This window comes from Prionailurus bengalensis, chromosome A3, assembly GCF_016509475.1.
Source record: "Prionailurus bengalensis isolate Pbe53 chromosome A3, Fcat_Pben_1.1_paternal_pri, whole genome shotgun sequence".
Lineage (NCBI taxonomy): Eukaryota > Metazoa > Chordata > Mammalia > Carnivora > Felidae > Prionailurus > Prionailurus bengalensis.
This window is the reverse complement of record NC_057354.1, coordinates 1,755,699-1,779,885: the sequence shown is the minus strand read 5'-3', so window position 1 is coordinate 1,779,885 and position 24,187 is coordinate 1,755,699. Positions and strand designations below refer to the sequence as shown.

At 57.4% G+C, this 24,187-nt stretch overlaps 1 protein-coding gene across 7 annotated transcripts in view; it reads left to right on the top strand.

Moving 5' to 3' along the window:
- The first annotated feature begins 2,246 nt into the window (after window positions 1–2,246).
- The window catches only part of OSBPL2 (oxysterol binding protein like 2), a 37,195-nt gene continuing 15,254 nt past the window's right edge, over window positions 2,247–24,187 (top strand). Inside the window, exons 1-4 of one of the 7 annotated variants that reach the window (XM_043553520.1) lie at window positions 2,247–2,456; window positions 15,514–15,686; window positions 18,990–19,134; window positions 20,867–20,942. In XM_043553520.1, coding sequence (XP_043409455.1) covers window positions 15,650–15,686; window positions 18,990–19,134; window positions 20,867–20,942 — 258 coding nt within the window. In that variant the 5' untranslated portion in view covers window positions 2,247–2,456; window positions 15,514–15,649. Of the gene's footprint in view, window positions 2,457–2,887; window positions 3,014–8,624; window positions 8,763–15,513; window positions 15,687–18,989; window positions 19,135–19,477; window positions 20,288–20,866; window positions 20,943–24,187 lie in introns of those variants that run through there. The other 6 variants (XR_006292856.1, XM_043553524.1, XM_043553522.1 and 3 more) reach the window with 6 other exon arrangements.

Genomic DNA, 24,187 nt, shown 5'->3' with positions numbered 1-24,187 from the left:
CACAGTGGGAATCACACATAGTATCTACTCGGTTGGCCGTCGCAGGCATGAAACTGGACAAGACATGTCACCCACTGGATGATGTCAGCCACCACCACCATCATCGCATGGCCCCAAACCCTCTGTCTCCTTTTCCGCTCCCATCTTCTGTCCTATTCTTAGAGAATTTTGCCTCTGGAATCGGCCTCTTGACCTACTGAAGATCAGGAAAAATGCACCTGCGTTGGGTCCCAGGTGCCGTCCTCCCAGCCATCAGCCAAGAGGGGATTCTCACTCAGTCCTGGCCTCGGGGACCAGGAAGGACCAGCACCTGATCCTTGGAGCTCAGTTTATTGCATCTGTTAAAAGGGGGTAAACTGATATCCCAGCCGCAGGGCCCACCTGGGGTCAGACCCTACCCCACTCCAAGGCCAGGGCAGAGGTGGTCAAGCTCAGCCCTGGTGTGGCCCGTGGGCAGACAGGAGACTCTGTCCATTCCAGCCTCTCCTCTGGCCCTAGCTCCCTGATACCGCACTCACCCCAGAGGTCATGGCCACGGGGTGGGCCGGCAGGTTGAATCCCTCGGGGCGTGTCCTTTGCCCTAGGTCAGAATCGCAAAGCCCCGTCTTTGTCTTCGAATGAGGGGTGGTGGTTTCGGGACCCTGCACTGGACTTTGGCCAGGCCCACAAGGGAAGCTTTGGAGCATCTCCATGGCAACAGGCCTTGTCCTTGTCCTGGCTTGGGGGCCTGCACACACCTCCCTCTTCTGCTGGGGTCGGTTTCTTCAGGGGTAACCATGGCAACGCCTTTGTTTCGGAGGCTTGGCCCCACCCCCTCCTGGTTTCTCTCTACAGCAGAGGTTGGGAGAGCTCCTTTTCAGTCCCAGCACGTCGGCGGGCGGCAGTGACAGGACCCACCAGTGAGCTGGGCCAGTCTCTAGGATGGAGGATGACGGGATCTCTGGGCCCCACCCCTGCCGGAGACCCCATCCACTCAGTTGAGGCCGGCCCCTGCCCTCAAGGCACCCTTAGTCCTGCTGGGGGTGACCTGTCAGTACCTCCTCCTTGCTAGAGATGGGGAATCACATTCTGAGGCGGCAGCACGGAGACCAGCATTGGGGGACAGGAGGCCTGGTGGGGCATGGTGGGGGTGGGGTCCGGCTTTGTGGAAGAGGCGGCCGTGAGCGGGACTGTCTCCGTGTGCCATGTGGTCACGACTACTCTGTCAGTACTGTTGGGGGTGCAAGACCCAGTATTCCTTTGTACTCAAACTGGCTTCAGCAGAAAAGAGAATACAGTAGCTCCTGTAACTGAAAAGTCTAGGACAGAGCTTGCTTAGGGTGTAGCTGTTCCAGGTGACCCAGGACGTGTGCTCTTGCTTCCCTCTGGGCTGGCCTCATTCCCGGGCGCCACATCCCTCACGGTGGCAAGACGCCCAGTAAGTAGCTCCAGACAGCGTCTTTCTCTCAGCCGGCCCAGTTCTGGAGAGGTCTGTGGGCAGATGGGAGAGTCATTTGGCCTCAGCCTTCCTTCTGGCCTGAGCTCTCCGACCCCCAGCGGAAGTCTCAGGGCGGACCCTCATTGGCCAGGACAGGGTCACTTGCTCACCCCTGAATCAATCACTTTCTGAGCAACCAGTCTGGTTCCTGTTACTCCACTCACCCAGACCTGTGATTCAAATGGGATGAGGGTGGGAGAAACCTAGTTTGCAAAGGAAAAGCTGGGTGCTCATAGGCTCAGAGAAGTTAGTTAATTTGCCCAAGGCCACACAGCTGATAAGGATGCAAGCTCGGGGTCTGACTCCAGAGCTTCTGGGCTCAATCGCGGAGCCGCTACAGATTAGTGAGTTTTAAACAGGGGAATTAACTGCCAGGGATAGGGCCGGAGGGTAAATTGGCGCAGGATTCTGGTGAGCGATGAATGGTATGCCAAGGAGGGTGGACAAGGGGGAGCCCGCAACATGTTTGAACTGAGGAAGACAGCTTTGAGAGGAGGACTCCCGCCGCCGCCCGTCCCCTGGGGGTCGGGAACAGCGGAGCGCAGAGCCACCAACCGCCCAGCACCCCCGCCACCTGACTCGCTGTTTGTAAACTCAACCCGTCCAGCCACGCCCCTTCCTCCCTCTCTCCCACCCACCTAGGGTCAGTATCTGCATAACCCCGCCTCTGCCTGCTGTGACTGGCTGTCCGTGGCGTCACTCCTCCGCGCGGGCGGGACTCCCGAGGGGCAACGGGGGTTGCCGCTCCCGCAAATGATTAGCATAGTCCCGCCTCCCGGCGCGGCCCTCGGGCCGGGCGCGGATTGGGCGGACGGCCGCTGACGCTCCGGCGCCGGGCGCGGCGAGCGGAGAGCGCCGGCTGTCAGTCTGCCTGGCGGCCGGCCGCACTTCCGCCTCGGTGTCAGCGGGTCGCGGGCCTGTGGGGCGGGGGCGGGGTGGGCGGCGAGGCTCGGCCGGCGCCGGAGGGACCGCGGTCCAGGTGAGCGGCCCGGACCCCGGCCCCGCGTCGCCGGGGGCTCGGGCGGGCGTCGGGCGGGCGGGAGGCCCGGCGGGGCGGGGTGGTGGTGGGGAGCGGGAGCCCCGTGCTCACCGACCCGCCGGCCAGGCCTGGACCCGGCCCGACCCCGGCCCGACCCCCGCCGCCCGCCCGCCCGCCCGTCAAGCCCTGCGGCCCCGGGGAAACTTGGGAGGAAAGTTGGCGGCGGCGGGCGGGGGGCGGCGGCGGAGGCCCCGCGTCGCCGGGCAACCGCGGCGCCGGAAGTCGGGTGGGCTGGGAGGCCTGGGCTCGCCTGCCCGCCCCGCCGGGCGGCGGGAGGGCCGGGGGCGCGGGCTGCGGGTCGGGGCGGGCTGGGCTGCGGCCCCGGGTCGCACACGCGGGCCGCGCGGAGGGGCAGCGTCCCCGCCGGGGACCCCGCCGCCCCGGGCGACCACCTGTGGGAGGGCTGGTGCGCCCGCGCCTGGCTCGCCGTCCGTGTGTCAGCCGTCGCTGCCCGTCGTGCCGTGGGGCGCCCTGGACCGGACACCGATGTCGCACAGGTCGGACGTGTTTCCTCTTTCCCCGCTCCCGCGCAAGCCGTCGGACTTACCGAGCGCAGCCTCGCAGAACGGGGCCTGGGGCGGTCTCCAGTCGGTACCCCCACGTGTGCGGGAGGAGAAACCAGGTGCTGGCCCGGTGTTCCCGCTGCTCCTGAGTGTGAGGGTCACCTCCCGGGAAGCCGTGCTCACGTCCCGGGTCTGTATCCTGAGTGTCAGTCCGGGACCAGCTGCCCACCTGGGCCCGCAGCTGCGGCAGCATTAGCCCCTTTTCTGGGACTGCCTGCCTGGGCACATCTGGAGACCTGGCCTCGCTCCCTTCGTTCATTTCTGGAATGCAGGCAGCAAGCTGCCTGACCCCTCCAACCCACTGGGGATGTGGGAGGGACACAGCCCTGGGGGCTGGTGCAAGGACGGTGTCCCGGAGGGCGTCCCTCCAAGTAGAAGGCTCTTGCTGACCGTCCGCTGGGTGGTGTTTTCCCATCTCCCCCAGCCTCAGCTCCTTCCTCTGTGCCATATGTCATTTACCTGCAGGGCTGAGGAGCAGACGACCCCATCACCCCCAAGTCCCCGGCACATAGTAGGTGCCCCAGATTATTAGTTCCCTTTCCTCTTGTTGAGAACAGGAACCTTACCGGCTCCACTTCCTCCTTGTCCAGCGCGGGGCCTGGCATGGTGTTGTCACTGAAAACATGACCGTGCATGGACTGACTCTCCCGGGTAGATTTGCTTTTCCTGTCTGCGTCACATGCCCTTAATGTTAATAACAGCTCCTACCTCAGGTGGTGATACTGTGTAACAGTTGTCTTCCCAGGACTGCAGCGAGCCTATTATATTCCCTTTATTCCTGTGTTTGACATCCTTAATGTGTTCATGAGTGAGCCAAGGAGCGGAGAGGTGGGTAACTTACTCTGAGTCACACAGTAGTGGATGATAGAGCAGGGATTTGAACCCAAGTAGGCTGGCTTCAGAGTTTACACTCTTAAAGTGCCTCTCCCTATGGCCTTTTAAAAAAAAAAAAAATTTTTTTTTTAATGTTTGTTTATTTTTGACAGAGAGAGAGAGAGACAGACAGAGCATGAGCGGGGGAGGGGCAGACAGAGAGGCACACACGGAATCTGAAACAGGCTCCAGGCTCTGAGCTGTCAGCACAGAGCCTGACTCCGGGCTCGAACTCATCAACCATGAGATCATGACCTGAGCCGAAGTCGGACGCTCAAACGACTGAGCCACCCAGGCACCCCTCCCTATGGCCTTTTAAAACCAAAATTATTGTTTACAATAGCCCCTTAACGTTTTCTTCTGGAACATTCTACATGTGCTGTATTACAGTGTGTCAGAATTGTATTTCTTACAGCATATGCACCTGAGAGATTTTCATTTTTTTGTGAGCATGAGTGTTTATAGAACCATTTTATTCCTACTGAAATAAAGGAATTCTCCATCTGGCTATCCCAGCTTTTCCTGAAATATCCCACCGGCTGCCCAGTTGCTTCGTTGGCAGCAAGGTGGTTGATGTTCACCGTGCGGAAGGCTGAATTGTAGGAGCGGGGCGATGATGGAGGTCCATGCAGGTCTGACGTTGTGGCTCGCAATTCAGTTCTGAACAGACTCGCTGCATTACCGCGAAGCACGCCCAGGGCATTCCTTGTCTCAGAGGCGTTTCGGGGCATCAGACTCCCGTTTTGTCTAGCATTTTGACCAACGGGGTTATTGTAATGTTTAAAAAGTGCCACTTGACTTTTATCCTAGTGCCCTCAGCCATGCCCTCCAGGAAATGCTAGCAAATGAGGCTTGCACGTGCACTTAAAGCTGGCTGGACTGCTAACGTTTTGTTACATTCAGCTGATTACAAAAGGACATTTGGTTTTTTAGTGGGGAAGTTTTCCAACCTTTTAGGCACTCAGTACTGTCTTCAAACGGGGCTAGTTGTCTCGTACAAATGGTTTCTTTAGTATTTCTTTGAAAAGCCACGGCCTCGTCTTTTCCTGGGAGTTTGGCTGCGGCGGATACGAGGCACATAGGGCTTACATGGAGTGAGAGCCGGGAGGACGGTGCTCCAGGTGGCTGACATGCTCCAGAGTTGAAGAATCATTCCGAAAGTGGTGGGGGCAGCAGGGAGAGCGCGGGCGGGGGCCCTGGGGCTCCAGCCGCAGCCCCTTGACTTCGATGGGGGCAGAGTTACTTCTCTCTTCTCGCGTCGGGGGTCTGTGGCTGCAGCACAGGCTCCTGTGAGGACTGTCTGTGAAAATGTAACGGAAGAGTGTCCAGTGTCATGACGGGTGCCGGGTGCCCCTCGGCTGCCCGTTCCGTCCCGGCCAGAGAGCGCTGAAGTTGGCCGTGACACAGACAGGCGCAGATGCGGTTTCGAAGCGAAGCCAGGACATCTTAGGTGGGCAGCTCTGCCTTCTGCTGAGATGAGTCACAGGGGTGACTTCAAGTTCCGACTGTTCGCGTGGGGTTGTCCGGTGCTTACGGAGACACCGTGCCTCAGCCGAGGGCCCTGGGCACGGGGACAGCCAGCGCGTGGTCGGGGCCACTGCCGTGTCCTCCCGGTGGAGGCTGACTCCTGACTTAGTGCTTGGCACGCCGTCACGCGTGCAGCTTCCCCCTGAGCTTGGCGCACTTTACAGTTGAGTCGTAGCGGAGTGAGACCGAAAGGAAGTTAGTATGTGAACTTGACTGATCAATAACAAGCGTTAGTGTCTTGGGTGGCACTTGGGTACTTTAAATGCGCTTTCCGCACGCGGTGATTAACTTGTGTCCCTGCCGTCATTTCTTTTTCTCAAAGTGCTTGGTGTGACAGCTGCGTCACGCCCGGGTTGGGTCGAGCCCGGACTGGGAGACGCGGTGTGGAGTGCGGCCCGTACCCGCAGCTCTCCTGGGGACTGTGCGATCAATGGCCACTCGGGCAGGCCTGCGAACTCGACGGCGTTTCTTCCTCTCCCTTCCAAACTCAGAAAAGAACTTGGGGCCGTTGGGCAGAACCCCAAACCAGGTCTCTCGCCTGGACCTTCAGGTTATGCAAACGTCGTGATCTTTGTGTGGAGCCAGAGTAGAAGTAAGCCTTTACAAAGGGCTGTCTTGGGGCGCCCGGCTGGACTGAGCCAGCCGGTAGGGCGTGCGACTCTTCATCTTGGGTTGTAAGTTTGAGCCCCACATTGGGGGTAGAGAAGACTTACAAGTAAAAAAATAGCAAGGATTGTCTTGAAGAAGCAGACGTCTGAGATCCGGGCGGCACTGCCTGCAGGCGCTGTTTGGAGACCCGGACTTTGGGATCAATCCTGGCTGAGCGGCCCCTGGCTCCACAGCCTTGGGGCCCGATGGGGGTGGGGGGTGGGCGTGTGCGTGGCGCTCTTCTGGGCCTCATCCCACCGTGCCTGGGAGTCTGTTCAAGAAACCCTGGGTCCCTGGGTGCTAGGGTTTGGGGCTGTCCCCAGGGTTGAGGCCTGTCAGCGGTGGAAACCATCTGGGCCGCTCCTGGGTGGCCAGGCCTGTCTGATGGTGAGTGGTGGATGGGCACTGGCCTTAAAAGGTGCCCGGAGACAATCTTGGTCCAGGCTGGTGCAGAGGTTCTTGGGAGAGAGCATGACATACACGAGAATGGTCTGTAGAGAAGCTGTACTGAATCCAGATTCTGGAAAAATCTGTGGCAGCCACGGGGCAGGGAAGGCTGTGAGTTTTATTGGACAAACAAAAGGCTGATCGCGAGAAAAGATCAGCTGAAGTCTGACACACTGAGCCACTGTGTTGGCCAGAAAGTGACTTCTGCCATTGCCTTAAAACCAGGGTGACTGTATGATTTGATGTCCACACTGGAACCCTTTGGTGTGTAGAGAAGCACCAGGAAAAAGGACAGTGGTGACAGATGTCACACTGGCACACACTGGACAGGGGAGAGAAGGGCCGGAGCCATGCTGTATAATCCTGCATAAGTTAGGACCAAGGACCTGTCTTCCAGAGTCCTTGACCGGGTTGGGGGAGCAGGGCAGGTCCCCAGGACAGAGCAGGGTGGGAGGGGTCCCCGTGCGGGGAGCCAGCCTCTCAGTGGTGCTGTAGGTGCTTGTCTGTGCTAGCTGTGCTTTGGGTTGAATGCCGATGCCTGTCAGGGCGGAAGGCTCTTTGGTTAGCGATGGAGGGATTTTAACCCTGGCTTCTCATCAGAAAAACCCGGGGAATTTTCTGAGAAGTGCAGGTTCCAGGCCCAGCCCCAGATCTACTGGATCTGGGCTTCCGGGATGTGTGTGTGACCCGCTCCCATTGTTCTCAGGTGCCTGGTGTGCTCACTGGCACGTGGGGCCCACACGTGGGGTCATAGCCCAGTTTTGGATGCAGAGCCCTTTGGAGAACTTAGTGGAGAACCTAGTTACCTTCCTGAAGAAAAACAACGAACACAGAGTTTTACGATTTTTCCCCTTTTGTTTCTCTCTCGTATTTGGGACGTTGGTTACAAATTCATCCCTGACACCGCCCGTCCCCACCATTAGTGTTCAGGAAGTGTAGCTGGGAGTAGCCAGCAGGTCTGATATCAGCGCAGTGAGAAGGGCGTCCCTGGAGATGAGCGGGAAGGACGTGGGACAGGGAAGGGCAGCAGGCAGACGGAAGGGCAGGTATGGCAGACGGGACTCTGTGCCGTGACGGAGATGGCATCTGAAGCATCCTGCCGGACGGAGGCTGGCAGCAGGCTCTGTGGGAGTGGGGTGCCCTGAGGATGGCCGGGGCACCCCCTTTCGCTGCTCCCGCACCACGCCCCGCATCCCAGCTGCCACGGTCGCTCCTTGCTCGTCCGCGGCATTTGGTTCTGCTCATCAAAGGCTACCAGGCAGCGCGGGGGGGCTGGCCCTGCGGACTCTCAGGGCTCTGCACGGCACCCTCTGGCGTGGTGGCTGCTCGGCGGTCTTCTGTGAACACAGACCACAGGCCGTGGACAGAGTTCCCGAGTGTTCTCACGCATTCTCTCGAGCTGCGTTGGAACCGCTTTTTTCTGGTCGCAATGACGAGGTCGATTAAAACAAACGTGTGTACGTGAAAAAGCTTGCGTTCATCCCGTGCATGTTTGGAAACACTTGGTGCTGGGTTCTAAGCTCTTGTTCCTTGAAGTGTGTGATGTATTCCTGGCACTCGTTGAATGAGAAGGAGTTTGGTTCAATGGAGGCGGGGATCTGGAGGGGGCACAGGGAGCTAGAAGGAGTGGTCCTGGGTGGTGGAGTGCTTCACTCCCACTTGCCGAGCCAGCCGGCCGGCCCAGTCCCACCAGGAAGTGTGGCTCCCCTGCTCTCCTCCTCCGGGCCAGGCAGCTTCACCCTCTGCCTGCCTTTCAAGGCCACCCTGTTGGCCCGGAGAGCGGTGAACAGTTAGCGATTGACAGAGCATGAGAGGTTCGTGTACCTTCCTCAAGCCCAGAAGCCCTCCGTTTCTTGAGTGGACTCCTAACCCCACCCACCAGCCTTTGCACAGTGGCTGGTAAACCGGCTCGGCCGGTCTGGAAGCGAGGTGGTGCCTTCTGAGGGTGGCGCCAGTGTGTTGGAAGGAGCCCACAGCTGCCCGTCGGGGGAGAAGCCGTAAATTCTGCAGTGTCAGGAGGCCGGCTTTTGCGATGAAGATGACGAAGACCCGGGCAGGGACACACACAGGGACACACACAGGGACACACGGCTCACCCGCCGTGGCCTGGAAACGGCACTCGGTGGAGCGTCGCGTACAACCGGATGGAATCACATCCCGCACGGGTGGAAGGACGCAGAGCCCAGCGGTCAGTCCCTGCTCCCGCCCCTGGTCCCGGAGGCCCGAGTGCGCGGCGCTCCCCGGGAGGGAGGCAGACGGTCCGTGCGGCTCACCTTGTGAGACAGGCTGTGTGCGCCCCGAGCAGGTCGCTGACCGCCCCGGCTGTGCGGCTGTGGGAACCGGCGGGCCGGAGGGTCCCTCAGCGGGTGGCCCGAGGCATGTTTCCGTGACTGCGAGTTGAGCAGTGCAGGCAGTTTTGGAAAGGAGAGCGAACGGCGGGCTTGGCCTGATATCCTTACTGGCTCGCACCCGGTGGCTGGGTCTTGGCAAGGTCGACCGGCCCCGGTGCTTTGGCGCCTCCCTGCTCTGCCGACCGGCTCCTTGTGTGTGGCGGGATCCCGGGAGCTGGACAGGGCTGCCGGGTGGGCAGCGGGAAAGGCCCCCGCCCCGTGGTCTCAGCCCCATTCCAGGGGCTCAGAGTCCCCGGCAGCCAGCGGCCCCGCGCCCGACGGAGCCCGCGAGTGCGTTTCTGGCGGGCTGGAGCCTGTGCGGGTGGGGTGTGTGCCTGCATGAATTTTTGAGGCTTTACGAAGGAGGGAAGCGGGGCTGTGGCATAGTGGGCATCCGGTGACGGGTGGGCCTCGTGCACAAAGTGGCTTCGAGGCACCAAAAGTACGAGTGGCCCCAAGCACGGTGTCCCCCCACAGGGGCGAGGGCTCCAGAGGCACAGGACGGGGTGGCTCGGGGCCCCTCACTCGAGCCTGTGGAGCTGCCTGGTGGAGAGAGCCCGCGAGCCGGGGGCCGCCCCTCCACCAGGGCCAGCGTCCCCCTTGCCACGCGTTAGCGTCACCGAGAAGCCTTGGCTTCCCTGTTCCTGACTTCTCGCTCCCATCTCTGCCACCCTGTTCCTCACTTCCCGCCCACGGCTGATTGTCCAGTGTGTGCTGAGCCGTGCGGCTTCCACGCTCGGAAGCGACAGTGTTTCCTGCTCCGGGGCCCCTGGGGAACCGCCGAGCACTCTGGTAACTTTCAGTGTTACTGTAACGTCTCTCCAGGGGTCTCACGCCCACGGGGACCCGGGGGAGGGGGAGAGGGGGGGGCTCTGGTTTGTCGCCTCCCTAGCCTGAGGCTCATCGAGTTCTCTGCACTGTGGACGGGGCATCTGTTTCTAGATCGTTTGGCCTTGACCTTAAGAGCTGGGGCCATGAGAGCCTTGCCATGAACTGTGCCCTAGAAGGTAGAGCTTCTGACTTGTGCTGGATGGAAACCCAGCCATAGGCAGTCGGCGCCTTGAGCGCGGGCCCAGTTCCCGAGGCTGCTCTCCGTGCGGGGCCTCCCGAGTCGCCCTGGCGATCTTCTGGGACCGCCCTGCGTTCCGGCCTGGGGTCCGCGTCCGCCTCCCTCCCCGTGCCAGCGCCCGACCTTGCTCTGCAGGTCCCTGATTTCACACGGCCACACGGTTTCCTGGTGAGAATGAGCCACCACTTTGAGCCGTCAGAAGGAGAAACATTCCCCGAGGTTGGAGTGTGAGATGAGGTTTTGGGGTCCCTCCTTAGCAACAATCCCATCGCTGGTGATAATGGCAGCGTTTCCCTTTTAGCGTGAAGCTGAGTAGGCTTAGCAGCCAGTGCGTTTGAGCTCTGTGCATAATCGTTTATTTTTTGTTTGCAGTGCTAATGTACTTTTTGCGATTTTTACAGTTGTGGTAGAATAACATAAAATTTACCATCCTAACCATTAAAAAAATAATCTCTATACCCACGGTGGGGCTGGAACTCACAACCCCAAGATCAAAAGTCGCACGTCCCACTGGCTGAGCCAGCCGGGCGCCCCCATCTTAACCGTTCTTAAGTGTGCGTTTCAGTGGTAGTAAATCATTCATAACCGTGTGGAACCCTGATTGCCACCCCTCCCTGGCACCGTTGTCGTCTTGTAAAATTGAAACTCTGTCCCCATTAAACACTAATCCCCATTCCCCTGCCTCCGGCTCCTGGCAGCCATCATCTGTGTCTATGAATTTAACCACTCCTTAAGTCCTCACGTAAGTGGAATCGGACAGTATTTGCTTTTTGTGCCTGGCTCACTTCACTGAGCACAGTGTCCTCAAGGTCCCTCCACGTGGTGGCGGGTATCAGCCTTTCCCTCCTTTCCGAGGCCGGGATGGTCCATTGTGCGTATAAACCACATTTGGTTTCTCTGTTCACCCGCCAGCGGGTACCGGCTCGCTTGCACGTTTTAGCTGTTGTGCGTAATTCTGCTGTCAGCCTGCGTGTGCAAACATCTCTCCGGGACCTTGCGTTCCGTTCTTTTGGGCAAATGCCGGTAGGTGGGATTGCTGGGTCATGTGATAATTCTGTGTTTAATTTTTGAGGAACTGCTATCCTTGCCTTGTTCCTGATTTTAGAGGAAAAGCTTTCAGTCTTTCGCCTTTGACTGTATTTGCCGTTGGTTTTCATATTTGGCTCTGCCTAGGGGGTGGTACTGTTCTTCTATTGCTAGCTTTTGGAGTTTTTATCACGAAAATGTGTTGAATTTTCTCAGATGATCTTTATGCATCGACTGAGAAGGTCATGTGTGTTTTCCCCATGATTCTGTTGATGTGACCTATTATATCAATCAGTTTTCATATGTTGAACCATCCTTGCACTCCAGGAAGAGATCCCATCTGGTCGTTGTGTATGGTCCGTTTAATGTGTTGCTGAATGCGTTTTAATGTGTTTGTTTTACTGTTATTTTGTTGAGGACTTTCGCCTCTGTGTTCTTTTTTTTTTTTCAACGTTTTTTATTTATTTTTGGGACAGAGAGAGACAAAGCATGAACGGGGGAGGGGCAGAGAGAGAGGGAGACGCAGAATCGGAAACAGGCTCCAGGCTCCGAGCCGTCAGCCCAGAGCCTGACGCGGGGCTCGGACTCACGGACCGCGAGATCGTGACCGGGCTGAAGTCGGACGCTTAACCGACTGCGCCACCCAGGCGCCCCTCGCCTCTGTGTTCTTAAGGGACATTGCAGTGTAGTTTTCTCCTCTTGTAGTGTCTTTGTTTGGCCTTGGTTCAGGGTCATGCTGACCTCATAGAATGAGTTAGGAAATGCTCCCTCCTCTTCAATTTTTGGAAAAGTTTGAGAAGAATTGGTCTTAGTTCTTCCTTGGATGTTTGGTAGAATACACCAGGGAAGCCATCGGGCCTAGGGCTTTTCTTGGCTGTGAGATTTTTTTAAGTGAAGTTTTTAAATTTATTTTGAGAGACACAGAGAGAGAATGTGAGCAGGGAGAGGGGCAGAGAGAGAGAGAATCCCGAGCAGCCTCCATGCTGTCCGTGAGGAGCCTGATGCGGGCCTTGATCTCACGAACCGGGAGATCATCACCTGGGCCAAAATCAAGAGTTGGACGCGCGACTGACTGAGCCACCCAGGCGCCCCTGCCGTGAGGGTTGATCCTTGGTTCAGTCTCCTTACTAGTCACAGATTTTGTGTTTCTTTGTGAGTTCGTCTTGGTGAGTCTTGTGTTTCTGGGAATTTGTCCGTTTCAATCTAGGGTATCCAGGTGGTTGGCGTATCATCGCTCATAGTTCGTAGGCTCTTATGAGTCCTTTGTATTTATGTCGAATCGGTAAGAATGTCCAATTTTAGTTGCGTACTCTCTCTCTCTCTTTCTTAGTCTACCTAGCTGAAGGTGATCATTTTGTTGATGTTATCAGGGAACCAACTTTTAGTTTCATTGATTTTCTCTGTTTTTCTGTCCTTATTTCCTTCTTTCTGCTAACCCTGGTATTTGTTCTTTTTCCTCAGCTTGGAAAGTCGGGTTGTTGATTTGAGTTAGGTTGAGAGTTTTTGATGCTGGTGTTGGTAGCTATAAGTTTCCCTCACCTCAGCATTTGGCTTCACTGCGTCTCCTACGTGTGGGTATATTGTGTCTTCATTTTCATTTGTTTCTAAGTATTTTCCCATTTCCCTTGGGATTTCTTCTTTGACCCGTTGTTTGCTTAAGAGCCTGCCGTTGGATTTCCACAGTTTGTGACTATTCCAGTTTTCCTTCTGGTATCGATTTCTAACTCGTTGCCTTACGGGCAGAGGAGGTGATTTGCGCAAGAGTTTTTGGTAAAATCTGTTGAGATGTAATCTGTGGCCTGACATCCGGTCGCTGCTGGAGACCGTGTGTCCTGTTGCTGCTTCGGGGCGTGTTCCAGGTGTGTGCCATATTTTTGCTTGGTTTACTGTGTCAGGCGGGTCCTCTGTTTCCTTCCTCCCCTTCCATCTGGTTGGTGCCTGCCAGCACGTTTTTAAAGTGTTAGATAGGACTTATGTTAGTTCGAACAATCTAAAAATCCAGAATTGGTAATTTAACTGCAGAAGTAGATTCAGTGCTTTCATTTACTCGTGTCCCTGTCTTTCCCTGTGAAGATCACCTCTGGGTGGCCTTGCCTGGTGTTTATAGAGAAAGAGAGATAACTCACAGGTCTCCTCTTGAGTCGACCCTGGAGAGTAACCTCCAGGGTTCCTTAGCCACTCACTCAGTCCTAGACGAGCAGATCTGTTTTCCTGAGAGAGTCGTGCAGATGGATGTGTAAGGCTTAGGCACAGGGACTTGTACAAGTGGTGGAGGAACATTTTGCGTTTTGAGCCAGGGTCCTGGACGCACGGACGGCAGTCAGAGGGCGCCCCTCGGAGAGAGCTGGGTGAGACTCCTCTCAATGAGGGGAGGCGTCTTGTGGGAAGCCGGGAGGACTGGTGGTGTCTCCCGGGCTGGTGTCCCCCCGGAGAGGCCGGGAGTGAGTATCCACTGCAGCCCGTGGTGGGGGATCACCGCACGGACGGGTCAGGACTCCCGGCCCCTTCGCCTCTCACACACCCTCATCCCATCCCATGGACCCGCTGGAAACTGCTCTGTAGCAGCGCCCACCCTGGTTACCTGCCCCTCCCCCCCCCCCCCAACGGTGCAGAGAGGCTGCGCCCAAGAGGAGACAGGAGGACTCCTGGTGCTCCCGTCGTTGACTGGTTTTTCAGAGCAAGTCGGCTGTGCTCGCTGCGGCAGCACGGGCACGACATCAGAGCGACACTGAGGAGATCGGCGTGGCCCCTGCTCCGGGACGACCGGGTGAGCCGGCATCATCCGGGACGGCCGCCCCGTCTCCTTCCGGCATCTTCGCGAGCGAGGACCCAGCTGTACCCGATGTGTCTCAGTGTCTTGGAGCATCCTGGTGCTCAGACGGTTCTCCTGTTGCAGAGGGAGCCTCTGCAGGCCCATCCTGCATCTTGTGCCAGGACCCCCAGCTTCTTGCTGCCCTGGAGGGTTGGTTCCCAGTCCTGGATTCAGCCATTTCTCCTCCAGGGACCCTGGGTCCTTTGGGTGGCTTCTAGCGGGGCAGAGTAAGTTGCTACGTGTTGTAGAGGGGACACATTTTGTCCCAGAGGAACTGGAAGTAAGTAATAACTTCTCTAATGTGCACAGGCAACGAATCCCGGACTTGTGAGTGAGGCTTTGTATGGGTGTTTCCAGAAGCCGCCTGGTGCCTGGTTCCACCGGTGGGAAGGGAAAAGGCGTCTCTGAGAGAGCCTTTCAAGGCAGGAAGAATGGAGGAACTTAATGCCAGTTTGTTTTCTAGTGTGGGAGCTCGTGTAGCACCGGACGGGGCCAGAGATGAGTCGCTCTGGGGACGTCACCCAGTGCTGTGTCTCCACTCAAGGACAGAGGGCATGTCCCTCCCTCGGGACCGGCTGCTGCTTCACCACCCTCAGAACTCGCAGGAGGGCTCTGGGGGCCCAGATCTGTGTTAACTAACATAGTGAGATGGACTCAGCTTGTTTTTGTAAAAAGTCAGACCTTCTGGGACAAGGCTAATCTTTTGCTCAGTCTCTTCCATTTATAAAATCCTGTTCTTCCGGGCGCCTGGGGGGCTCAGTCAGTTGAGCGTCTGACTTCGGCTCAGGTCACGATCTCGTGGTTCGTGAGTTCCAGCCTCGCGTCGGGCTCTGTGCTGACAGTTCGGAGCCTGGAGCCTGCTCCGGATTCTGTGTCTCCCTCTCTCTCTGCCCCTCCCCCTCCTCTCAAAAATAAATAAACATTAAAAAAATTGTTTAAGTTGGCGTGAAACAAATACTTGAAAATCATTCTGTACGTTTGCCTATAACCACCTGTTGTAGCTTCCGTGTGGGTATGTGGTGACCTTCAGTGGGACGTCTGGGGGCAGGTTTGAGCCCCAGACATGTGAGTGAACACCCAGCGAAACTGACCCGCCTTTCCACCTGTACAGTAACTCTCTCCGAATCTATCATTTCATTGTTTTCTTTTTAAAAATTTGTAATTATCTTTAAAAAGTGGAAGTACTGTATAAGGGCGCCTGGGTGGCTCAGTTGGTTAAGTGTGTGACTCTTGATCTCGGCTCAGGTCAGGATCTCACGGTTCGTGGGTTCGAGCCCCGCGTCGGGCTCTGTGCCGACAGCTCGGAGCCTGAAGCTGCTTCGGATCCTGCGTCTCCCTCTCTCTCTGCCCCTCCCCTGCCCACTCTTACTCTGTCTCTCTCTCAAAAATAAATAAACATTAAAAAAACACTAATAACTTCAAATAATGATTACTTCTTGATCTATTATTCATTGATGGATATTTATATTATGGATGTTTTCATACTTTTTGAAATCCTGCATTTGTTAGATCACTCATTTTATTTCTTTGCTTACGTTGTAATTGAGATTGATTTCAAGAATGGTGAATGGGTATTTTCTAAATGTTTCTGAACCATAAAACTTCTGAAAGCTAAGTGTACTGAAATGTTTTCTCCCCTTAGATTTCCAGTGCCTGTTGGGTTTTCACCAGAAGGAAAGTTCACGGCGCACGATTACTTACGCTGTCGATGTAGGTCCAGTACAATGGTTCAGTAGAAGAGCCAAGACCGGGTGGCGAGGGAGCCGGGCTACGGCAGGATGAACGGCGAGGAGGAATTCTTTGATGCTGTCACAGGTGAGCGGGGCAGGAAGTGACTCAGAGGCCACGGTGTGGGCGCAGGAGCTTGGGTCCGGGTCCTGGACTTGGCCTTGGGATGTGAGGCCATGCAGGAGAGAGACCCGACGTGTCCCCCGGCGTTGACTCGCATGTACCCTATCCCAGCTGCGGGGGAGAAGCTCAGCTTTGGGCCACAGGTGATAACAAGAAGGGGCAACTGGATGTTAGTCTTTAGAAGAGTTGCCCTGGAGCGTAAATACTGTTATTTGGATCCTAAGTGAGACGGGCAGTTCTCTTATGTTATTTATACGTAACGATCAAAGCCTCGCTGTCCTCTGTTCTAACCGGATCTTGTTTAGTGCTGCGTAAAGTGTTCCGAGGCTCGTGAGTGTGCGTGCTTCCGCGACGCCTCTTACCGTTTCAGAGTTCGGCTACGTTTCGCTTTTCCTGTGACCATTTTAAGGACTGCTGCGCAGCCTGTAGTCCGAAAGACAATAGTGTATGCCTGATGGAAAACAGTGTGTTGAGGGGATGGGGATTTGTGCGGGTGCGGGGGGGCGGGAGGGGCAGGGGAGGGGAGGCTGGGCTGGGTCAGCCCGCACTGGCTCAGCTTGGCTGCTCGCCATCACCGGGAAGGAGCCCTGAGCACCTGCAGGAAAGTGACAAGTAGCCGTATGAGCCCGAAGACTCTTCAAGTTCAAGACGGCCCTCCATTCTCTGTGGTCAACAATTGGAACGTCCTTTGTCATCTGTTGAGGACTCTTACTGGTGGAAAGGGACTTCGAGAAACTATTCTAGTCCAATTCCCTCTTCCTTAGGCGGAGGAGTATAAAAATAGCAACTTTGAAATATTTCTCCAGACCAGGTTTTTAGTGACAGTCTTTCAGGTGTGGCCAAAGGGGCTACTTCCGTAGTGACTGCTGTGACTGTCCCCTCTGGACACGCTTTGCTGTGTGAATGTCTGTCTCCTGGAGCCCGGTCAGTGTGCCCGGGGCGTTCGTCACTCACCGGCCAGACTGGCCCCTCCTCCCAGACCAGGTTGATGGACCGACGGCCCGACTGTTGACTTATTCTTGTTTGAGATGCAGGCAGCAGGAGGGGCTGAGCTCAGTTACTTGAGTCGTCTTTCCTGGTCTCGTAGCTGCGGTCTTCCTCGAGACTGTGCGCCTAGGAAATGCGCTTGTCCGCCTAACCTGCACGGTCCTCAGTGACCGCTTGTGTCGTCCAAGACGTGCTCTGTGGGCCTCCTGGCCCTTGCGGGGCGACCAGGCCTCTAACCAAGAGAGCCGGCCTTGACGTGCCCTTCCCTTAGGACTCTTGTGGGCAGCTTCCTTCTGCTTGGGACCAGTGGACCTGGACCCCTGAGCGTCTCCAGACTCTGCCTGGAGACTTTTCCCCAGATTGCACCTGAGCTTTGTGTAGCCCGCCGTTTAGAGAAGCGCCCCCCCTCCCCCTTCCCCCGCCTCCCTGCACGGCTGCACTTCTCTGCACGTCTCTGAGACCCGGGACGCAGCTGTCCACGGAAATGATGGCTCACGTCAGCTCTTTGGTCTAAACCAAATAGTGGGAGACAAGCAGCAGGGCCCCAGGGAGGCACCGTGGAGGACGCAGAATCCCGATCACTTCGCCACAGGACTCACCTTCCTGTGTAATCTTAGGGGAAGTGTCTACGCCCGGCAGTTATTAGAGGAATGGCTTCATGGGCAGTTACTTCCTCCAAGAACCGGCACTATTAAGAGGAAAGTTTTCAAAGTACATGAAAAACTTGTACAGATTAAGGGCTACGGAAACAGACCTGTTAACAGCGTGTACCTCTGGGTGATCAGATGACAGGCGATTTCAAGTTTCTCCTTTGTTTATCTGTATTTTTTTTCTGTAATAAACACGTGTTGTATGTTAAAATGTTTAAACCGTTTATGTCGCGCCGGCTTAATGTGAGAAAGGACCTCAGCAGGGTTCTCAGTGATGTGTCGCCCTGTTTTCCCGGGCGCGGGTTCGGGCAGTGATTTAGGTGCACGTTTTCCTTCACAGCTGCCGCCTGCAGCCTCTTAGCGTTGACGGGGGGTCCGTGGGGACAGGGACACACAGAGGAGGGCGGGCAGGCCCTGCAGCACGGGGGTCTCCTTAAGAAGCCAAGTTTGGACTGGGGATTAAGTAGATGTTGCTTTTGTCTCAGTGAGATCAGAGGTGACAGGCTGTTTCAGAAAATGTTCATCGTTAAAGAGGCTTGTTTTTAACGTGTCCTCTCAAAGCCACCATGTGATGAGTGTGGACACTCCATCTTGGGAACCTGTCAATATGGAAAAGTACAAGACAGGACTTTTTTGTGTATCCTCAGGAAAGTGTCGCAGCAGGTTTCTTTATATTTCGGGCCTGACGGCGTGCTCAACCCGCCTGGCCTTATGCCCTGGGCCTCCCCCTGGTCTGTGAAGTGAGGGGCCAGCGGGAGCACTGAGCTCCCTGTGAGCCCGCGTCCTCCCGGAAACGGTCACTGTCATGGCCAAGCGCCGTGGTCCGGGAGCCCCTCCCTGGTGGCTACGGCTCACCGAGCTCTTTGTGGCTCTTTGTGGACGTGGACGTGGGGTGTGCTCTGAGCTCCAGCTGGTTCCGTGCTTGGGTTCTTGCTCATGGGTGTGAGAGTCTGGAGGTGTGTTTGCGTGGTGCAGGTTCTTGTAGCATCAGTGCTGTGGCTTGTATTTTATTTTATTTTAAAGTTTATTTTGGCGGGGGGCGGTGGCTCGCAAGCTGGAGAAGGGCAGAGGAAGAGGGAGAGAGAATCCCAAGCGGGCTCTGCGCTGCCAGGATGGAGTCCCGTGTGAGGCTCGATCTCATGAACGGAACCATGAGATCGTGACCTGATCTGAAATCAAGAGTGGGACGTTTAACCAACTGAGCCCCCCAGGTGCCCCCACGGCTTGCATTTAGAAGAGGCGGGGCTGACTGCAGACCTTGTGCAGAGACAGGACATTCTGCAGCCTAGAGGTGGGTCTGAGTGCCCGAGACGCGGCCTGCCCCGAAGGGCGTGAGCCCGGCCTGAGACCCGGGCACACCGTGCTCCCCGGCCTCCCAGCCAGACCTCAGGTGGCGGCCAGGCTGCACCAGGTGCACAGGGCACCCGTGCTGTCTGAGCTCCTGGGGAAGCCCCCAGAAGCGTTCCTACCTCCGCCTCTGCCTCGGGTTCTTGGGGACCAGAGCGAATTGTGGCAAAATGCGCCCTTTAGGAATGAAGTAGAGCTTCCGGTATTCTGCGCTCAGAGCTCCTGGAGCTGGGCTTCCGTGTCCCCCCGGCCCTGCAAAAACTACCACTCTGCTTGTGTGCAGGCTTCGATTCTGAGAGCTCTTCGGGGGGATTTTCAGAGGCAAGTCAGAGAGTCGCTGCGGTGATGTGTGTGGACTCCGGCAGAAGTAACGGGGTCGGAAAGGCCGGGGAGAGGCCCCCTCGAGAAAATGGAATTCAGAAGCACAGGTACGTCATCGTGCGCGCGTTTGAGAATCTTCCGCTGTATCTGTGACGCCCTGGCCGTGCCACAGGGCGCCCCTTCAGCTCTCCTGAGTCCCGAGCCCAGGGGTGACCCAGCCATGGTGCCCCCGGACAGCATCCCCTGGTGCCCTGTTCAGCCACAGATTCTGAGACCCGACGCCACTCTCCTTGGCTCCTGGAGGTCAGCGATGGCACTGCCTTGACTGCTGATTCCGGTCCCCGCCCCAGGACTTGCAGGGTGGACCGGCAGGAGGGCCGCCCTCCTGCTGCCCCCTGCAGACCGCCTGCCTCTCAATGTCGCACTGCCTGTCTGCCCTACGGTTTGGAAACGGGTGTTTAGAGCAGCAAGTCCCCCTTTCCTTTTCCCCACATTTCCTTTTCCTTCCGAGTTAGATTCTGGAGACGGTGACCTAAGTCTTCCCAGCAGAAGTGAGGACAAGGGCAAGACAGGCCCCGCGAGGCGGTGGCGGTGGGCAGGCGGCCTCTGTCCCCCACCACGCTGACTTGCTTTGCAGCTTGAGGGAGCCCTGCAGCCTTACCGCAGCCCCTGCTCTGGGCCCTAGACCCCAGCGCCTGCTAGATGCACGCAGCGGGGGACTCGGGCGTCCCGCCCCTGCCTGTCGGCTCGTTCTCCCGGCAGGCGTCGGAGCACCTCTGCACGTGTGCTCCGATGGCCTGTCCGAGAGTGGGTCATGCTCTGCTGTCCTCCGCTCAGCGCCCCATGAATCTGGTTCGCGCGTCGGCCTAACACCGTCCTCCTGCCCCCGCGCATTGTCGCCCGGCTCTGACATGTGGTCCCATTACGCACGTCTGGGCTCCTCAGCCCTCCCGGCTCCTGTGTCACATCCCAGTCCGGCCGCCTCTCCTGCGCCCCTGTAGCGCCCGTAACTGCCTCCACACCCTCCCCGTCTCCTCTCCACCCTACGGCACTAGACAGATCTGAATGCACTGCCTCTGCCTCTCGGCCAGTGTCTGCGTGGTCCCCAGCGATGGTGAACAGAGCGCCTTGGCTGGGAGAGGGGACCGCAGGGTCACTCTCCTCTTGGGATGAGGGCCGGCCCTCTGTGTTCCTCTGGCTCCGGCCCCGGGCCCCGTTGTCACTGGTCCCAGCCGACAGGGGCCTCTTTGGAGCCCTCAGGTGCATCCGGCCCGTTCCCACAGCGGAGCCCCATCTGCCCTGCTACCTTGGCCCCCGGCCCCCTCCTCCTGCTCTTCCCTCCTGACCCTTGCCAATGGGTCCAGCACACCGCCCCCCAACTCTAGCTTCACAGCCCGCTCAGGCACCCCTCTTTCCCAGGTGGAATAGTGTCTCATCCCAGCCCAATTCCTGGGAGGGAGACTGCCTAGGCCTCCCCGGGAAGCTGGCAGGAAGAGAGCCTAGAAAGGAATGAGCCTCAGGAGAACAAACTTGTGTTTGAAAGGGACTCCCGGCAGGCTCCCGGCAGACTTCCGAAAGGTTTTGTTAACGCGGCTCTGTCTTGTGCCTTCCTGGCCCGGCCTCTGCCGTGGTCACCGTCCTTTCCCGGGAGACCCTCCAGGATGCCTGTGCAGAAACGTTTCTTTAGGACTTAACAGCACTCAGGCTGCCAGAGCAGACACATGGCCGGTGTTTGCATCTAAAAACTAAAAAAAAATGGTCACTGGGCAAAATCATCAGTTGTAAGTCAACCTGGTGCTGGAGGGACCAACCCGTGTCACTCTGGTCGTTCTTTCATAGGACGTCACTGCCTGCCCCGATGTTTACCAGAAGTGACTTCAGCGTGTGGAGTATATTAAAGAAATGCATCGGCCTGGTAAGTTCAGAGGGACTTATTTCAGGGCCTGAAGCTGAAACATTTTCAATTCCTGGGTATCTGTTGCACTGCTGATAGTTTAGGGAGACGTGCTCTGCACATTTGTAGCACAAGGACGATAAGATAGGACAGGGACACACGTGGGGTGGGGGAGAGAAAAGGCGCGAAGGCCAAGGTGCTCGCAGCCAGCGGCAAGCCTCCTGATGTGAGACGCATCACAGGGGTTTACGTTGACCCTGGCGTTCTGTGACGGGCTCACAGTCGGCTTTGGACAGTCCGCACGACGTGGGGAGCTTCCGTGGGCTGCTCGACACAGGCTGAGGGCGAGCCACGGGCAGGAGTGCGGGACCTGGGGCACAGCTCAGATGCTCAGGGTTTGCATCAGGGTTTGCTCAGAGGAGGTGGTTGGATAATCGGTGTCCCGGGGCCGCAGGCTTCTTTTCTCGTGGTCCTGCGTGACGGGACTGTCACCGTCTGGGAATGTGAGCTGTGCCCCCCTCGGGAGGGCAGGGCGCACCGCAGGCCGTGGGTTGTACCAACAGCGTTGTACCGACAGGCACGCGGCACTGTCCCCCGTGCCTCCCATGCGTGCTGCCACCGCCGTTTATTTCTGCCCTCGTCTCTTTCACCCCCTTTCCCAGAGGAAACTGCTTCTTTTCTCCCACTTTTTATTTTGAAGTAACTTTGGACTTCTAGACGGTTGCGGGTGGTACTTTGAGCTGTTTGCCCTTCACCCGGCTTCCCGTCGTGGTGACGTCTCATGTAGCAGCCGGGGCTCGGTGAGCGAGACGCCAGCGTTCCTGTCGGAGCGTCACTGCTCACCACGCACTTGACTTGGCTTTCCTAATACCCCCTGCTGTCTTCGTACTGGCGGCTGGTGTTTAGGCACCAAGGGCTGGCGCGGGATGTGCTTGGCGCTCCTGGGGTGACCCTGCCCCAGGCCTCTCGGCAGACAGAGCTGGAAAGCCCAGGCGTGCCTTCTGACCCTGCTTCCGCACACACGGGCTTGTGTACGCACCTGTTTGGCTTTTTTTATGTTTTAATTTTTTAAGATTTGTATTTTCAAGTAACTGTGCACCCAGCAATGGGGCTCCAGCTCACAACCCGAGACTAAGAGTCACTCCAGCTAGGCGCCCCACGCGTCTCTTGTCTTCTAAAATGGCACGCTTGGGATTCTTTTCTCTTAGCAGTGTTTTCTCCTACGTTTCTGGCTGTGTGAGCAGGTCAGGTCTAGGTGGGTGTATCTGTCTGAAGATAGGTGTCGAACTTGACTAGCTCCTTGGTCGGGCGCCTGGGGGGCTCTGTCGGTGAAGCGTCCAACTTTGGCTCAGGTCACGATCTCGCAGTCCGTGAGTTCGAGCCCCGCATCGGGTTCTGTGCTGACAGCTCGGAGCCCGGAGCCTGCTTCGGATTCTGTGTCTCCCTCTGTCTCTGCCCCTCCCCGGCTTGGGTTCTGTCTGTCTGTCTCTCTCTCTTAAAAATAAATAATAAACACTGACTAGCTCCTTGGTCCTGCAGCTTCTTGTCATAAAGCGACACCATCACATTGCCTTCCCCAAGGACCCGCCGTAGGATGCATTCGGATTAACACGTGGGTCGGCGTGTCCCCGGGCTACACCGGCTCGGCACCCACGGGCTTCGCCTCTGGGGTGGCACACGGCCCTCTTCCTCCTTCGCCCGCTGGGACGGCGGCCCCGGGCTAGCCAACGGGCCGCTGAGGCAGGCAGGGCCAGGGAACACCGCCGCGCCTCGCCGCTGCCCGCCTCCTCGTATTTTGAAGCAGACCCCACTCGTGAATACTTTTCGTGTTGCTCTTTACCACCAGCACGGCCACCCTCACACTTCAGAAGGCCACGCGTTAGCACCATCCGCTACCCACCGGGTCCAGTCCCCGGCTGTCGGAGCACCGTTCTGTCTGTGCTTCTGCCGTCTGTGGTGTTACCTCCCTCCCGACTAAGAGCTCCTGGCGCTCGGGCCGGTGCTGTCACTCTTCCTTTATTTCCTGGGACGTTTCTGTGCCGAGAACGTGCCCTTCTGCGGCCGCCAGTGCGGTTTGCAGAAGAAAGTCAGGGTCAGTGAGTGATTCTCACTTTATCACCGTCGCCACGTGATGTGGTTCACTAGCATGACCCAGCATGGCCAGTGTAACCAACTGGCTTGTCTGTGTTTCTTTTTTTTCAAACTCACGGAGTCAGACCTCCCCGGTGCATTCCAGCCCCCTAGCCACTCCCTCTTTGGCTGTTAATAGCCTCTTCGGCTTGGCCGTGATCCCTTATAGACGAAGCTCTGGCTCATTCTGTCCCTTTCTCGTCCAGGATCTGGAGTCGGCCGCTTGTGCAGGGAGAGAGAGGACTCAGGACCACAGCTGGGCCCTAGGGGTAGGGGGTGGGCTATGAATTGCTGTTCTCGGTCTTTCCGGGGGGAGAGCTAGGAGCTGTTTGGATTTGTTTCAACGACGGTTGAAATCTGGGATGACGGGATTACGCCAGCCCCCTCGGTCGAATGTCTGTGCCTCTTGCCCCCACACCGACGATCCCAGTTTCTAACGACAGTGCAGGTGACCGATTTAGACCAGCACTCAATTAATGACTCACCTGCTCTATCCCACACACACACGACGGTTCCGGAGGACAGGACCACTTCTGCCGCCACCAGCGTGTGTGCTGACACGTGTGAGTTGGTTGCCTTTTGCGGGTCGTTTTGTCCGGAGGGCGTGTCTCCGGTCACCGTGCTTGGAGTTACCTGCCGTGGTCCCCGTCCACGTGGCTGGGCCCCCAGAGCTTGCGTGTGCTCCTTTGTTTCTTTTGTCCTCGATGTTTGGACGTTGCTTTTCCAAATTACTTTTGTTCGAAGTCGTAAACCTAAAGTCAGATCTCTGGGCTGAGGTTCCAAGAATTGCCCTTCCTGTCCCTGCCCTCACGCTGCACTGGCCCTTTGCCTCGAGGAGACCATTTCCACCCTCCGTGGTCTGTCTTCCCGTGCCTCATGAGGGGACCGTGTGTCATCTCCTCCCTCTTTCTTCAGACGAACCAGAGGCTTTTCCGCCTCTGTTTCGCTGCGTGGTGCCACAGCCACGTGGAGCCACTGCTTAGGCTTACGGTCCCCTCGCGGTGCCGTGCCTTCTGGCCGCCTATCCCTGTCAGATGTCTGCTGTGTGTTTGCCACAGCATCTGTGGGGCGGGCTCCCGGAAACGGGGCCGCGGGACCAAAGGGCAGGTGCGCACGCGCTTCTGCCGTGGTGCCCC